The sequence below is a fragment of the Quercus lobata genome, chromosome 11 (genome assembly GCF_001633185.2).
Source record: "Quercus lobata isolate SW786 chromosome 11, ValleyOak3.0 Primary Assembly, whole genome shotgun sequence".
In the NCBI taxonomy this organism is placed as follows: Eukaryota; Viridiplantae; Streptophyta; class Magnoliopsida; order Fagales; family Fagaceae; genus Quercus; species Quercus lobata.
The window spans coordinates 35,700,712-35,715,345 of NC_044914.1; the positions used below are offsets into that span (position 1 = coordinate 35,700,712).

At 37.0% G+C, this 14,634-nt stretch overlaps 2 protein-coding genes across 5 annotated transcripts; both read left to right on the forward strand.

Moving 5' to 3' along the window:
* Positions 1-1,812: 1,812 nt before the first annotated feature.
* On the forward strand, positions 1,813-7,447 carry LOC115968297. 4 transcript variants are annotated; one of them, XM_031087650.1, is made up of 3 exons: positions 1,813-1,894; positions 2,020-2,085; positions 5,176-7,447. In XM_031087650.1, the coding sequence occupies exon 3, from the start codon at positions 5,203-5,205 to the stop codon at positions 6,799-6,801; it is 1,599 nt and encodes a 532-aa protein (XP_030943510.1). In that variant the 5' UTR covers positions 1,813-1,894; positions 2,020-2,085; positions 5,176-5,202; the 3' UTR covers positions 6,802-7,447. The 4 variants fall into 4 exon arrangements, with proteins under 4 accessions (XP_030943510.1, XP_030943507.1, XP_030943508.1 ...); XM_031087647.1 differs by having other exon boundaries at positions 1,876-1,894; positions 5,199-7,447; XM_031087648.1 differs by lacking the exon at positions 1,813-1,894 and having other exon boundaries at positions 1,901-2,052.
* A 1,783-nt stretch (positions 7,448-9,230) lies between these two features.
* LOC115969054 (ferredoxin--nitrite reductase, chloroplastic) lies at positions 9,231-12,696 on the forward strand. The gene is made up of 4 exons (XM_031088613.1): positions 9,231-9,789; positions 10,306-10,660; positions 11,231-11,519; positions 11,776-12,696. Exons 1-4 carry the CDS (start codon positions 9,429-9,431, stop codon positions 12,514-12,516), a joined length of 1,746 nt encoding a protein of 581 aa, XP_030944473.1. The 5' UTR covers positions 9,231-9,428; the 3' UTR covers positions 12,517-12,696.
* Positions 12,697-14,634: the final 1,938 nt, after the last annotated feature.

The window sequence follows — 14,634 nt, forward strand, 5'->3', positions numbered from 1 at the left end:
CCAATGGTATGGTGTACCTTAGGCAAAGGCCCCCAATTTACTTGTATTTTGGGTTGGGTATATCCCATGATAGAGGCCCATGAAATGGTGTAACAGGTTTTTGATGGAGCTAAAAGAAGTTTGACTTCTTTCTCTTTTTATAGCTTCCATTTAGTGGGTTCACCATCATGAGGGGTAACCTTCCCCAAGCAGGTGGGTCCCTCTCTGCTCTATATTCATAATTAGATAGGACCCATTGCATGTTCTTAAGATGACATCCTTGGAACTCGCACTTGATGTCGAGATATGTTTGGCAGGTAGATCGCCTCAAGGCATTATCTTTTGTCCATGGCTATGCTCGGTAGCATTCAGTAATGTTTGGTCTTAGGGTTATGCTCAGTGTAGTGTCGATATTGGCCGGGTCGGTTTTAGGGAGCAAGCCGTAGTCTTGGGTTGGGCTTTTGTTCATGATCCATACTCCATGTATATTATTTAAATAAATTACATAGCTCATTTAATAAGTCATGTAATTGAAAGTACATGTGTGGATTGAATAAATTTTCCTCTAAATTGGTTTGGAGGTAACTTTCTCCATATTAGGCCACTTTTGTTTCATTCATAAAATATGTCTCTAATTGAATGTTAGTCAACTTAATCTTATGCCTTAATTTTACGTTCCTAAAATTTTACATCACAAGAGTCCTTCACATTCTAGCAACAAAACCCGCCACCCAATTGCCCACCATCAGACCAATCGAATATAGCGATCCACCCATGGCCCAATTAGACCAGTGTGACCTACCTAACCACTACTATTGACCACCCAAACAACCACCCCCTAGATTTCATGCAATCCACATAATCACCTCCCTCACTAGTTACAATGTTGCCTCATTTTCATTGCCCTTCCATATTGCCATCACTCACCTAGAGGCGTCATGTCTCAACTCTCTACCAATGTTGATCAGGTAAGATTCTCCCTTTAGCTCTCTTTCTCTCACTTATCTCTCTCTTCTCCTCCCCTCGCTCTTGTTTTGCAACCCACTCTGGCGCCTCTATTTTGCAACCACCACCACCCTCCCTAATCGAACTATGTGTTTGTGACCACCACCAACCTCATAAATCTGTTTTTCGCACCTTCGTCAAGTGCTCTCTTTCTCTCTCTTAACTTCTCTCTTTTTTTTTTTTTTTTTTTTAGTTATTTTTTTTTTTTTTTATTGGATTTTTTTTTTTTGAGAAAGTTTCAACTTATGACGTCCGTTCTTGATGATAGTTCTTTATTTTTCGGACCAAGACATTAATCAGTTTTTGGTGTAGGTGGGGATCGAACCCTAAATCTCTTATTCAACTATCAGAAACTTTACCAGTTGAGCTAATTAAAACCCATTTTATTGAATTTTTTTAGGCGAGAATGTAATTTTTTATTTTTTTTAAATGTATGGGAGCTGAGAAAATGTGAAAAAACTAAAGTAGTAGAAATATGTTTTCTAAAACATTTTCAAAAACTCGATAAAACACTTGAAAATTTTTTTCATTCTCCCAAAAAATGTTTTCACCAAAAAATATTGTAGGGTCGAAAATTATTTTCATGTGAAACAATCAAACAACACAGCCTTTATATATATATATATTTAGAAGAAGCCTTTATCTACACTGTTGGTATGTTTCCTACTCTTTTCTCGTGGTCGGTTTGGGCAATGTATTTTTAATTTTAGTTTAACACTGAAAGTCGGTGTGGGCGTGTGAGTACTGTTGCCACGTTTATAATGTTTTATGGGCTTCAACTCTAAAGCCCAATATACGGAGAGCTCCACTACTGTTTAGTCCTAATCTAGTAAAATCGTTCAGTTCCTAAAATTCCAGTTTTATTAGAGAAAAAAATCCCACATACCATAACCATAACCAAAACCAAAAGGTTCTTCTATTGTTTCTCAGCCATCTCTCTCTCTCTCTCTCTCTCTCTCGCACTATTTTATTTATTTTTGTTGTTTAGATCTCTCTTTTGATTATAGATCGCTTAGGCTTTTGATTGTTCTTCAGGATCTAAGTGCTTTTGTTTCTGAGGACTGTAAGGTAAGCTAAAGAGGAGCTCTGGACTAATATGAGGTACCCTTTAATCTCTTTTTGATAGTATTAATTTCTCTTTTGAAGTTCTAATTCTAATCAAAATTGCTAAATTGGGAATTGGGTGATTTTGGATTCTAACCGAATAGACTTACAAGTCTCTCTAATCTGATACTGCTATACTATTATATCAAAAGAAGTAAAGCTGGAAGTTAGGTCATGCTTTGGAGTGGAAAAAAAAGAGAAGGGTTTTTATTTTATTTTATTGTATTCATGAATCATAAACCTATTAAATGGTATTGATAAAGATAATTTCTAAGACCAACCCATTTCCTAGAAACCGCTTTGCAGAAATACCCTGTAGTTGTTTTTAATTTTTTTTGGGGTATTAGCCTAGTTAGCCCACCTGTGGCAGAATCATGTAGTTTCGTTTTTTCTGATAATTCGATAGTTGGGGAAGGGGGGATTTGAACTCTGGATGTATCCATTGGAAACATTGGGAGGTGCCAACCAGTTGAGCCACAAGGCTCTTTGAAGCTTGTAGTGAGTTTCATGTTAGTGCAAAATCTGAAATACGGCAATACTATTAAAACATTGTTTACCTTGGGAATCTGATTTATGCTTTTTCTGTGGACAAGTGCTGGGTTTAGGCCTCTTTCATTGTATAACATGCTACTTTTGGTGTGTAACCCAGCTTTGCATATAGAAAAACCTTGCTCTAGCTACGTTGGCTATACTTGTCTTTCCTCGCCAATATATTCTCTAATAAATGGGGATGCTTTTATTTGTAAAATCAATTTAATTCGTTTAATCAATGAAGTGGCTAAGCAATTATTATTATAATTAGACCCGTAATGCAAACAACAGGATATTAGAAACCTTCTAATTATGATTCAATCATTGCTGACTCTAGTCTTAAGTGTTATGCAAACTATGGGGTTCAGCCTAATCCTTTTTCTTTTGATACCATGTTGCCACCATATGGTTCATAAGTTATAACAACCAGTTTTGGTGGGTCTAGAATTAACACATCTTCCATAACTTCCAACTTCGTTAGGGTTTATGTTTAATTGGTATGTACACTTGGGGGTTTTTGAACAAACACTATCATTGAATGATGGGGAGCATAAGTGGAAGTCCACTTTAAAGACCTATAAGAGGGAAAGCGTTTGTTTGGAGCCTTAGGCGCCCCTATAAGAAGTTGACATGTGTCCCTGTCATGTGCATTTCACATGACAGGGACACATACCATCTTCCTATTGGGGGTTGAAGCCTAGTGATCCAAACATGTTTGAAGCCAAACTTTGCCCATATAAGAGACAAGGGAAAGCTGGTTCTAGTGCTCAAGCTTTAATTTGGGAAGTTTTAGATGATGGAGAGCTCTCTTGGGACCTTGCCTAGTCATTTTAAAGTTGAATCAAGTCTAATTTTATTACTTATTTGCTGCTGGATCAGTTTTAATTTAAGCTCTACTAGAATAAGGGCAATTTGGTAATTTACAGAAATCTGGAATGGGCTGTCCTTGGCTGTACCAAAGGCCATGAGTCTTATTTTATGTTTTGAGTCCTTTTCTTATTTGATTTAGAAGTTATTTAAGTCCTTTTTGTTTGTTATTTAATCCTAGTCATTCTAAGAACCCTTCTAGGAAAGGGTTTAGTAATAGCCTATTTAAAGGCTTTATTGTATTCATAGTGACATTGATTCTAATAAATTTCAAGCAGTTTATTTTAAGCTTTGAGGGTGTGCTAGCCTTCTTCTACCTAAGTGTGATTGCTTGGGAAAGCCTAGGTATTTGCCTAGTGTTTTATTTATCTTGTTTTCAGTTCTATGCCCTGTTTCATCCCCAACAGCCATCAAGATTCAATCTTTTCTAACCTAAAACTCTTAAATATCAATCCTTATTCAAGAACCTGTTAAGAACTCATCAAGAAATCCATTGTAGTTCTGAATTCTTAAAGATTCTACATCATCAAGGTACTTAGGACTGGTGTGTCAATGCAGATTTGGGTTGAACATGTCAACTTTCTTTCTCTCTATAGGATTTGTTTACTTTAATGGCTTGCAATTTCTGCATCGGTTATTCAGCATCTTTATTCCAATTCAATCTTTTCTGACCTAAAACATCGGCTATTCAGCATCTTTATTCCAATTCAATCTTTTCTGACCTAAAACATCTGCTATTCAGCATCTTTATTCCAATTATCTGGTTGTTTTGCGTGGAAATTTTGTAGTAAGGTTAGTAGATGATTTGTGGTGAAGAAACATAAATGTAATGATGAATAAATGTTCTCTTCTGTTACATTGCCATAAAATTCTTATATTCAACATTCACTTTCTAAATTTGTAATGCAAATGCAAGGAATGTTCAAGATCTTGGTTCAGTGTGAGGCTGATGTTTTGCTGGCTGCACCATTCTAGAGCTATAATGTAGCATGATTTACATCATTTTGACCAAAGTGGATATCCCTGAGAAGTTAGCCTTTTTGGTAAAAATTTTCATGGGCATAGGTCACAAAGTTTTGCCTTCCTGAATAGCATACCATATTCTGTGATGTGCATATTGCAATGCAGACCATCATTGTCTTAGCTTTAACTATTAATTATTTGAATGAGGCTTAAGCCTTTTGTTTCATATGAGAATTATGATTATCAGAGATGAATGGGGTTGGTTGTGACGTCTAATCTAGGCCTATCATAACATGCTTGATTTCTCAATCTTCTTCCATACAAATGGATATATTTTCCCTATACTGTGGAGTTGGTGAAGTCTGTTTGCCATCAGCTTTTTCATTTATTTTTTTAGCTTATATGCTTATGTATGACTTTTTAAGCCACAATTTTTCTAGGTACAACCATATTTTAACTAACATTCAGAAAAAACCAAGTAAGCTGGTACGAAGTAGTCTCTTGGTGTGCTTGATGAGGATCTAGGATTAAATGAACAAGAACATATAACCCTTCAGTTTTGGTTTTTTGCCAGATTTTGCCCACGTTAACATGTAGAATTCAGTTTAGACATTGCTGGTTCAGTAGCAATGAAATTTAAGATCTTGGGGTGGCCAGCATCATTTTACCTTGACATGCACTAGTGCTGCCTAGGACTGTTGTTTAATTACATTTTCTGATGTGCAGGAACCTTTGATTTTATTTTATAGGTCAATGATGGCTAATCTGAATGCATCAACATCAATAGCGTCTTCAGAATCCTCTGAACAAAAGGCCACACATATGGCGGATTCAAACATGAGCATGCTTCCACCTTCTTTAAGCCATCAAAGTCGAAGTGCCTCAGATGGTCCTGTCGCTATCCTGTGGGACATTGAGAATTGCCCTGTTCCAAGTGATGTCCGCCCTGAAGATGTAGGTGGTAATATTAGAATGGCTTTGCGGGTTCACCCTGTAATTAAAGGAGCTGTTATGATGTTTTCTGCCTATGGAGATTTTAATGCCTTTCCCAGGAGACTCAGAGAGGGCTGTCAGAGAACTGGTGTCAAACTAATAGATGTTCCAAATGGGAGAAAGGATGCTGCTGACAAGGCTATCTTGGTTGACATGTTTCTCTTTGCCCTTGACAACCCTCCACCTTCTTCCATCATGTTAATCTCTGGTGATGTAGATTTCGCTCCTGCACTTCACATACTTGGCCAACGTGGATATACCGTGATCCTTGTTATCCCTTCTGGGGTTGGCGTTTCATCTGCCCTCTGTAATGCTGGTAAGTTTGTTTGGGACTGGCCTAGTGTGGCTCGTGGAGAAGGCTTTGTACCCCCAACAAAGTATTTAATGCCCCCTCGTGGAGCAGTAGCTGACATTGCTGGGTCTCTTATGGGATGCCAAATCAATGAGAACCCCGAAGGCCAAAATGAAGAAGAAGCAATCGTATATAGGGGGTTCTCACAAAACTATTACAATTCAAGGGATCTATCAATAGTGTCACAATCTTTAACTGAATACAACAGTAATTCTTCAATGTTGCCATTTTATCCTACAACTTTGAGGTCACTGAGTCTTCCTTCTGGTTTGAATGAAGTTTCAGGAGGTGTTGTTTCTTCCGGTGATCAGATAGAATCTACTTTGTGGGTACAGCCTGGAGACCTAAATGGTCTGAAGGGCCAGTTGGTAAAAATGCTGGAACTTTCAGGGGGATGCCTGCCTCTGATCCGAGTTCCAGCCGAGTACCAGAAGTTTTTTGGGCGGCCTCTTTATGTAGCAGAGTATGGGGCATTCAAGCTTGTAAATCTTTTCAAGAAGATGAGTGACTCACTTTTTGTAGAGGGGAAAGGCCATAAGAAGTTTGTATATCTACGAAATTGGAAGGCAGGCCCTAGTGCACCTCCTTTGATTTTGACTAGGAAGGATAAGAAAGGAAAAGGGACCCAGGAAGAGAGTATGGATATTGTTACAGGTGGTGGCTCTTCAGATGAGTTCTCAGATGAAGAGAGAGTGGTCATAGAAGAAAATGATGTGAGCAGGAGCCAAGGAAATACTAATCAGGGAACAGCAGCTCGTCAAGAAATTGATGATCATGGTCTTGAGCAGTTCAAGCATGAGTTGCAAGAGATTCTAGTCAGCTATTCTTGTCGGATTTTTCTAGGTTGCTTTGAGGCTATATATGAACAACGGTACAAGAAACCACTGGAATATCAGAGATTTGGTGTGGATCGGCTAGAGTGTCTGCTGGAGAAATTGGGAGATGTGGTGGTTTTGCATGAAGAACCCTTAACCAAGAGGAAGTTCTTGGCTGCAGTTGGTGGCTAAAAAATAAAGCAGCTGAGATTGTTGTTACCACTTTATTTTCTTAATATATAGAGGGGAAGTCTTTTGGTCTCTTTTGCTTTTGGTTGATATCATTTTGGTCCCCCAGTATCAAAAGTTGTGATTTAGAACTTCAACTTTAAAATCGATTGAATGTTGCCCTTCCAATAAAATCTGTTAAAAGTGAGCAGTTAAATATCCCAAAACTACATGGATTTTGACCAGAAAGAAAAGAAAAACGATGTCATTTTGGGACAATTAACATCTCATCGATGGATCTTAACAGAGGGGTCATATTGACAACGGTTTTAAAGTTGAAGGTTTAAATTGTAACTCTTGATAGAAAAAAAAGTTAAGAGAGATCAAAAGGTATTTTAATCCAAAAAAGATAGAAAAAAAAAAAAAATGTAATTGTTGTTTACTCTTTCGCTTCCCCAAAACTTTCTCAGTAGATAATAGGAAAGTCAAACTTATCTCCTTTCAGTTCGTCCTGCATGGATTTGAAGTTTTTAGTATTGCAAATTTCCATGTAAGACTTGTGCACCATGACTGATCTGCTGCTAATGTAGATCTGGATGTAAATTGACCTGCACCTTGTTTTTGTATCTTATTGTTGAATTTCCAGTATAAATTTGATTTTCATTTCCAATGTTTGAGTGTCCTCAACTGAATACTAGAAGTTCAGACTGTTGTACCTATCTAAATTGCTTATCCCTCTGTTCAACCGCTTTTTCCTCCATCGTTGCTTTGTTCTCTTTGCTCAGAACTTAAAAGAAACTTAATTGATTCCAGTATCCTGAAATTTTAGATAGCTAACATCATAATTGCAGTAAACATTCTGTATTCATGGTTAGCATGTTTTGTCCTGATAAACTCAACAATGTACTACTAGTGTGAATTCTTCATCCTTTGGTGCTGGGATTTGATTTCTCACTTCTTTTACTAGTGCTTTAACTGTGTGAGATGTCAAGCATTTGGACAGTCTGTCTCTCTATGATCTTCCTACTGTCTGGATATGGTGACAAAGCTAGTAATTCTCAGGTCATTGCGATCATTTTACTGCATTTCACATATATTGAGTCATTATCTTTGCTCCAAATCATTGGAAAAACTGTCTTCCAACATACCAGACATAACTGTCATCGAGCTGTAAATTAATTTTGAGTGTTATTGGTCTAAGCTGGATGTCAACCGGTTCAAGCTCAATTCTGATGGCTCGTCATTGGAAAACTTGGGACTCGCAGGAGAGGCTACTCGACTACTCGAGAACTATTGGTATAGCCACCAATGTGGTTGCAGAGCTTTGCACATTTAGAAATAGTCTCAAACTGTGCACTCAATTACATTTATTAGCAGTGGAAGGTGAATTAGATAAATCTCTTATCTTATGCCTGATTTCAGGGAACTGATGAGCTTAATTCGTCAGCTGAGGGTTAAGTACTACTTCAGTGAGGCTAACAAATCTAATGAAACACTAGTAAGGAGAGGGACTAATCCTCAAACAAGATTTTTGTTGTTTCGGAAACCCCTTTTGATATTTTGATAAAAAAGGGCATTTGTTAAGACAGACTCTACTCTTCTCTTAGTGTTGAATTGTTGTAACTGCTTCTTACCTCTTTAATAAAAAATTCCTTTTCTACCAAAGCATCTTCAAAAACTGTGGATAATAACCTCGGACGGGACAAAAAGCTGGAGATATTTTTGGACCGTGTATAAAATCAATAAATCATCATCGGACGAAAAAGGTGATAATTACAAAGTTAGCTTCTTCTTCTCTCTTTTTTTTTATTTTTTATTTATTTTTTATTTTTTAATTCTCCAAGTGAAATAATATAAGATTATGTTAATGAGTATTTTTAGGCCATTAGTTAATTGACTATTTCAAAAAAGTTTTAATATCACTTTTACCGAAAATATAAAAAGTTGTAAAAATAAGCAATTATTTTTTTCTTTTTTCATGAAAAATTTTAAAAATATTTTCTAAACTAATGTCTTTAAGGGCATCGGATAATAATTATAATAAGGTCAATTTTTTGTTTGGAGAAGATAAAAGCTCAATTAAATATCTTCCATTACACTATCTTATATTAATTATTTAAATAAATAAAATTTTAATAGTAAGGGGCGAAGGGCGAACAACACATGAACAAATAACAATTTTATTTTTATTCTTTTAATAAGTGCCCGTTTGGATTCAGTGTTTTTCGCTGAATCCTGGGCTGTGTTTTCTGTTTTTTTTTTTTTTTGGGGTTCCAGCCGTATTATTTGACCAAATCAATCGTGAATAGTATACTGTTTACGAATTCATAAATTTTACTTTTTAATAATTTTTTCATAAAAATAGGTCTCATAATACTATTTACACATTTAAAAATTATTTTACTCAGCAGAACAGCGGTAGTATTCATTATTCAATTGGTCTTCCACATCTCAAGCAAAAAAAGTGGCCCTTGGCACCTCTCAAACGTCACTCGAAATAGGTAACCTCTTCGCATCTCCTAAGGTCCTCCATATGCATATTCCACCTTGCCCTCTACAAAAATGGCAGCCATCGACTCTCAAACTATCTTTACACACTTGCTTCAGTTTATAACCTCATCACAATCTTATTACTCTAAGTCCAAACCATCATGTCATCTCTCTCTGTGCGTTTTCTCTCACCTTCATTGCCTTCTTCCACCTCTGCATGGCCCAGCAGTACAAGGCTGGCAGCCACTCAGGCTGAAAGACCAGTGGAATTATCAAGGCTGGAGCCAAGAGTAGAAGAGAGAGAAGGGTACTGGGTGTTGAAGGAAAATTTCAGGGAAGGCATAAATGTTCAGGAGAAAGTGAAGCTTCAGAAAGAGCCTATGAAGTTTTTCATGGAAGAGGGGCTACTACAAGAATTGGTGAACATTCCTCTGGAGGAGCTTGAGAAAGCTAAGGTTACTAAGGATGATATCGATGTCAGGCTCAAGTGGCTTGGTCTCTTCCACAGGAGGAAGTATCAGTGTAAGTCATACCAACAAAACATGTTTCCTTCTTATTTGCTTTGTTTGTCTTTTCCTGACTTTTTCCCCCAGTTATTATATTTGACTAGAAATGAAGTGGTGTGTTTTGTGCCGAATGAATTCATTTTTCTTATTTTACTCACACGAATGCCTCGTACATGTATTGATTGTTTGGGTTTTATGAATTGATTAGATTGTATGTGGGTTTTGAAATTTTCTATGTGAATTGCATAAGATATATTAGCTTTTGAACTGCTTTCTTCTTTCTGCAACGGGAACTGAAAAGTGAAAATTGATATTGATATTTTGACTTATTAACAATATTATTGTGTGTGACTCAGATTAAGTTGATGATTGGCTACCCTTTTACTAATTTGTTTTGTTGCTGGATAAATTTTGGAGGGAAGAAATAAGATACATGATATAATGTATGTTAAATAATTGATGTTTGGTGAAAATCTTATTATAGAATAAGATAACAATTTTGAGGTTTCTCCCTTTTTTTATTGATGATCAGATGGTAGATTTATGATGAGACTAAAACTACCTAATGGGGTAACAACAAGTGCACAAACTCGATACTTAGCGAGTGTGATTAGGAAATATGGGAAGGAAGGGTGTGCAGATGTGACAACGAGGCAAAATTGGCAAATTCGTGGAGTGGTACTACCCGATGTGCCAGAAATATTTAAAGGTCTTGCAGATGTCGGCTTGACAAGCCTGCAGAGTGGAATGGATAATGTGAGAAATCCTGTTGGGAACCCCCTTGCTGGCATTGACCCACTTGAGATTGTTGATACACGGCCTTACACCGATTTGTTGTCACAATATATCACTGCCAATTCATGTGGTAATCAGGCCATCACTAACTTGTAAGTTTCTCTAGCCCCCTCAATTGCAGTAAAAATATTTCTTTTTTTGTTTGTTCTGATTCAGAGTTTACATACATGAATTTTCCTAATTTATGGTTGGTATTTGGAGCTTATCAGTGATCTAGAAATTGTGTATCAGGTATAACCCCAGTGTTTGGTCATGGCCCTATGCCCCTATGTATGCATAGTAAGGAGCTTGGAAATATTGGGATGAGAAAATTCAACTATGCAATGATTGATATGTGGTTTCTTTATTCTAATTATATTGGTTTTTTGAAATTTTTTTTTCCTTCTTTCTATTTTGCTAGGGAATTTCAAAACGTTTTGTAAAATTGCCACGTGTTAGATGAATAAATAAGGAGTAATTTGTTATTGTTCAAAAAGATTGAGGATGTGCATGCTCTTTTATTCGTGAAATAGTGGCCTATGCTTGACACAAAATTTGATACTTAGGCTATTGAATAGAGGGTCTTATTAGGTCAAATAGGAGTTCATAAATGTTAGGAATAAGCATGAAAGCGATTTGTATCATTGTTTGTGACAAGTTCTTGTCAATTTCCGTCTGAACAGGCCAAGGAAGTGGAATGTGTGTGTAGTGGGTTCTCATGATCTCTTTGAGCATCCTCACATCAATGACCTTGCTTACATGCCAGCTATAAAGGACGGACGATTTGGTTTCAATTTGCTGGTGGGTGGCTTCTTTAGTCCCAAGAGATGTGCAGAGGCAGTCCCTCTTGATGCCTGGGTCTCAGCAGATGATGTGGTCCCAGTGTGCAAAGCCATACTAGAGGCCTATAGGGATCTTGGCACCAGAGGGAACAGACAGAAAACAAGAATGATGTGGTTGATTGATGAACTTGTGAGTAATCATTTTCTTAATTATGATGTTTCTGAACCATTATGATACATCCCTGATAATTATGGATTATATATTACCCGGTTTTTTGTGATTTTCAAAGATTTATTTACAAATTTCACAACATTCAGTAGAATTCCAAATTCCAAAGAGTACCAGGATGGGAGAGTCAAATTTTTCTAGTATGCACTGTTTAATCAAATTTCTGATTTGATTATGACATTCACATGACTATTATATGCAATTTAACTAAATGCAGGGCATAGAAGGATTCAGGTCAGAGGTAGTGAAAAGAATGCCTCAACAAGAGCTGGAGACAGCTTCTCCTCAAGAACTAATTCAGAAGCAATGGGAAAGGAGAGATTATCTTGGTGTCCATCCACAGAAACAAGAAGGTTTTAGTTTTGTGGGTGTTCACATTCCTGTAGGTCGAGTCCAAGCAGATGACATGGATGAACTAGCTCGTTTAGCTGACACATATGGCTCGGGAGAACTCCGGCTCACTGTGGAGCAAAACATCATAATTCCCAATATTGAGAACTCAAAGCTTGAAGCCTTACTTAAAGAGCCTCTATTGAAAAACAGGTTTTTACCAGAACCCCCTCTTCTCATGAGAGGGTTGGTGGCTTGCACTGGCAACCAATTCTGTGGGCAAGGAATTATAGAGACAAAGGTCAGGGCCTTGAAGGTGGCTGAGGAAGTTGAGAGGCAAGTGGCAGTGACTCAACCTGTTCGGATGCACTGGACTGGTTGCCCAAACAGCTGTGGGCAGGTACAAGTGGCTGATATTGGTTTCATGGGGTGTATGGCAAGGGATGAGAATGGGAAGCCTTGTGAAGGTGTTGATGTTTTTTTGGGAGGCAGAATTGGGAGTGACTCACATTTGGGAGATGTTTACAAGAAGGGTGTTCCATGCAAGGACTTGGTCCCCTTAGTAGTGGACATTATGGTCAAACATTTTGGAGCTGTACTGAGGGAGAGGGAAGAGGGGGAGGATTGATTCAAATAGCCTAGAAACATTTCATTTTTTTCTTTTATCAATGTGCAAAACATTTGACATGTTGGTCTCATTGATAGTTTTGGTATGGTATGGGTTTCACTCATGAATGAAAATAATTTGTAGTAGTTGGATAGTAACATGAAAGTAATGAAATAAAATAGAAAAAAAAGGTTGATTTAATTACAATGCCTTAAATCAATGCAACACAACTAGTGTCAAATTTCTCAAGGAGAATAAAATTCAATATAATTATGTGGTTGAATTTTAGTGGAGAACTAATGGGGAGAACTTTGGGCAAACTCCAATTTGACTTGACACCACATTAGCACAAAACTTAGCTTACGAGTTTGGATCCAAGTATATTATATTAATCACTCCCTCTTAACATTATTATTTATTGTATGTTTTCATTCACTGTTGTACACCCAAGAAGAACTTAGGGTATAACACCAAAAAGTTGTACCTAAGGCTGTGTTTGTTTCAATGTAAAATATTTTCCGGATGTAAAATATTTTCAGGTGTCAAATATTTTCGGGAAAGGAAAATATTTTCAAGTGTTTGGCTGCATTATGAAAATTGTTCTAGAAAATGTTTTCATGTGTTTGGTTGCATTCTGAAAATGCTATTTTCCTACTACTTTCTCACATTTTCTTAGTTACCAAACAAATTTTATAATAGAAAATTTCAATCTATAAACTTAAAAAAACAAAAATCAAAACAACACCATTCGTTAAACTCCACCGTTCGGTTAAACTGAGAGAGGGAGGAAGAGAAAGTGATCGAAAATGGAGGGAAAGGGAGAGATCGGTCTGGAATATGGGAAGAGAAAGTGATCAAAAATGGAGGGAAAGGGAGAGATTGGTCTGGGTGATGGGTAACAACGAGAGGATGACGAGATCAGTGATGGGTAACGACGAGAGGGCGACGAGGTCAGTCATGGGTAACGACGGCGCCGATGAGATCGATTTTGGGTGGATCGGTCTGGGGTGATGCGATCTTCGGTGGATCGGTTTGGGTGGATCGGTCTTCGGTGGGGTGCGATCGGTCTAGGTGGATCAGTCTTCGCTGGTTATGCGATCTCGGTGGTGGTGTGAGATCTATGGCGGCAACGGTGCTGGGGTGTGATCGGTGGATCAATAACTCTCTCTTCTTTCTCTCTCTCTCTATCTCTCTCTTTGCGCGTTTGACTCGGAAATGGTTTGCAGTGAAAATAGAAATGTAAAACTATTTTCGAGTCAAAGCCTCATTTTACACGGTCAACTGAAATGGTTTTACGGAAAATTTTATTTTCCATGCGCAACCAAACACGCACTGAGGTGTAAAACCATTTCCTGAAATGGTTTTACACCAAAACAAACGGAGCCTAAATTTCCCATTCTTTAAAAATCTAGTCTGGCTTGAACCAAGTCCTCAAGAGAAATTAAAACTTTTTTGTAACGTGGTATGATATCTATATTTATATCTATGTAAAATCGGAAAAGAAGAAAAGAAGAATGGAGAAGCTTTTGGAAGAATGAGGATAAGCTGAAACTTGTAGCTCATTCCAAATGGGCTCTAAGCTTGACTTTTTTTGGCGAGCCTAGAATGCCAAAGTTGTCAGATGATCAGGTTTAATTCTTGGTTCTCAGGTTGATGTTAGCTTAGTTGTATTCTGAGTAGGTACAATTCGTAATCATACTTTAGAAGTTGATGTGTGGACTAAAATTTGTGAAAAAACTACTAAAACGATAACTTGAAAACTTAACTATTAGAGGAAGCAAATTGACAATTCCTAAGACCTAAACCACTACCTTTTACTTATCACACAGAAAAAAAAAAAAAAAAAAAAAAAAAAAAAAAAAAAAAACAGTTTATTTAGTTGAAATTGAAATTTTTTTACTGAAAGTATAGAAAATAAGGTTAAAAGATAGTTGAATAGTATAATGAGACCTATAAATAATACCAAAAAGTGCAATAGGGTCCATAAATAGTTACAAAAAAAAAAAAGAGCAAAAAACTCAAATAAGCTGAAACTTGTAGCTCATTCCAAACGGGCTCTAAGCTTGACTTTTTGGGCGAGCCTAGAATGCCAAAGTTGTCAGATGATCAGGTTTAATTCTTGGTTCTCAGGTTGATGTT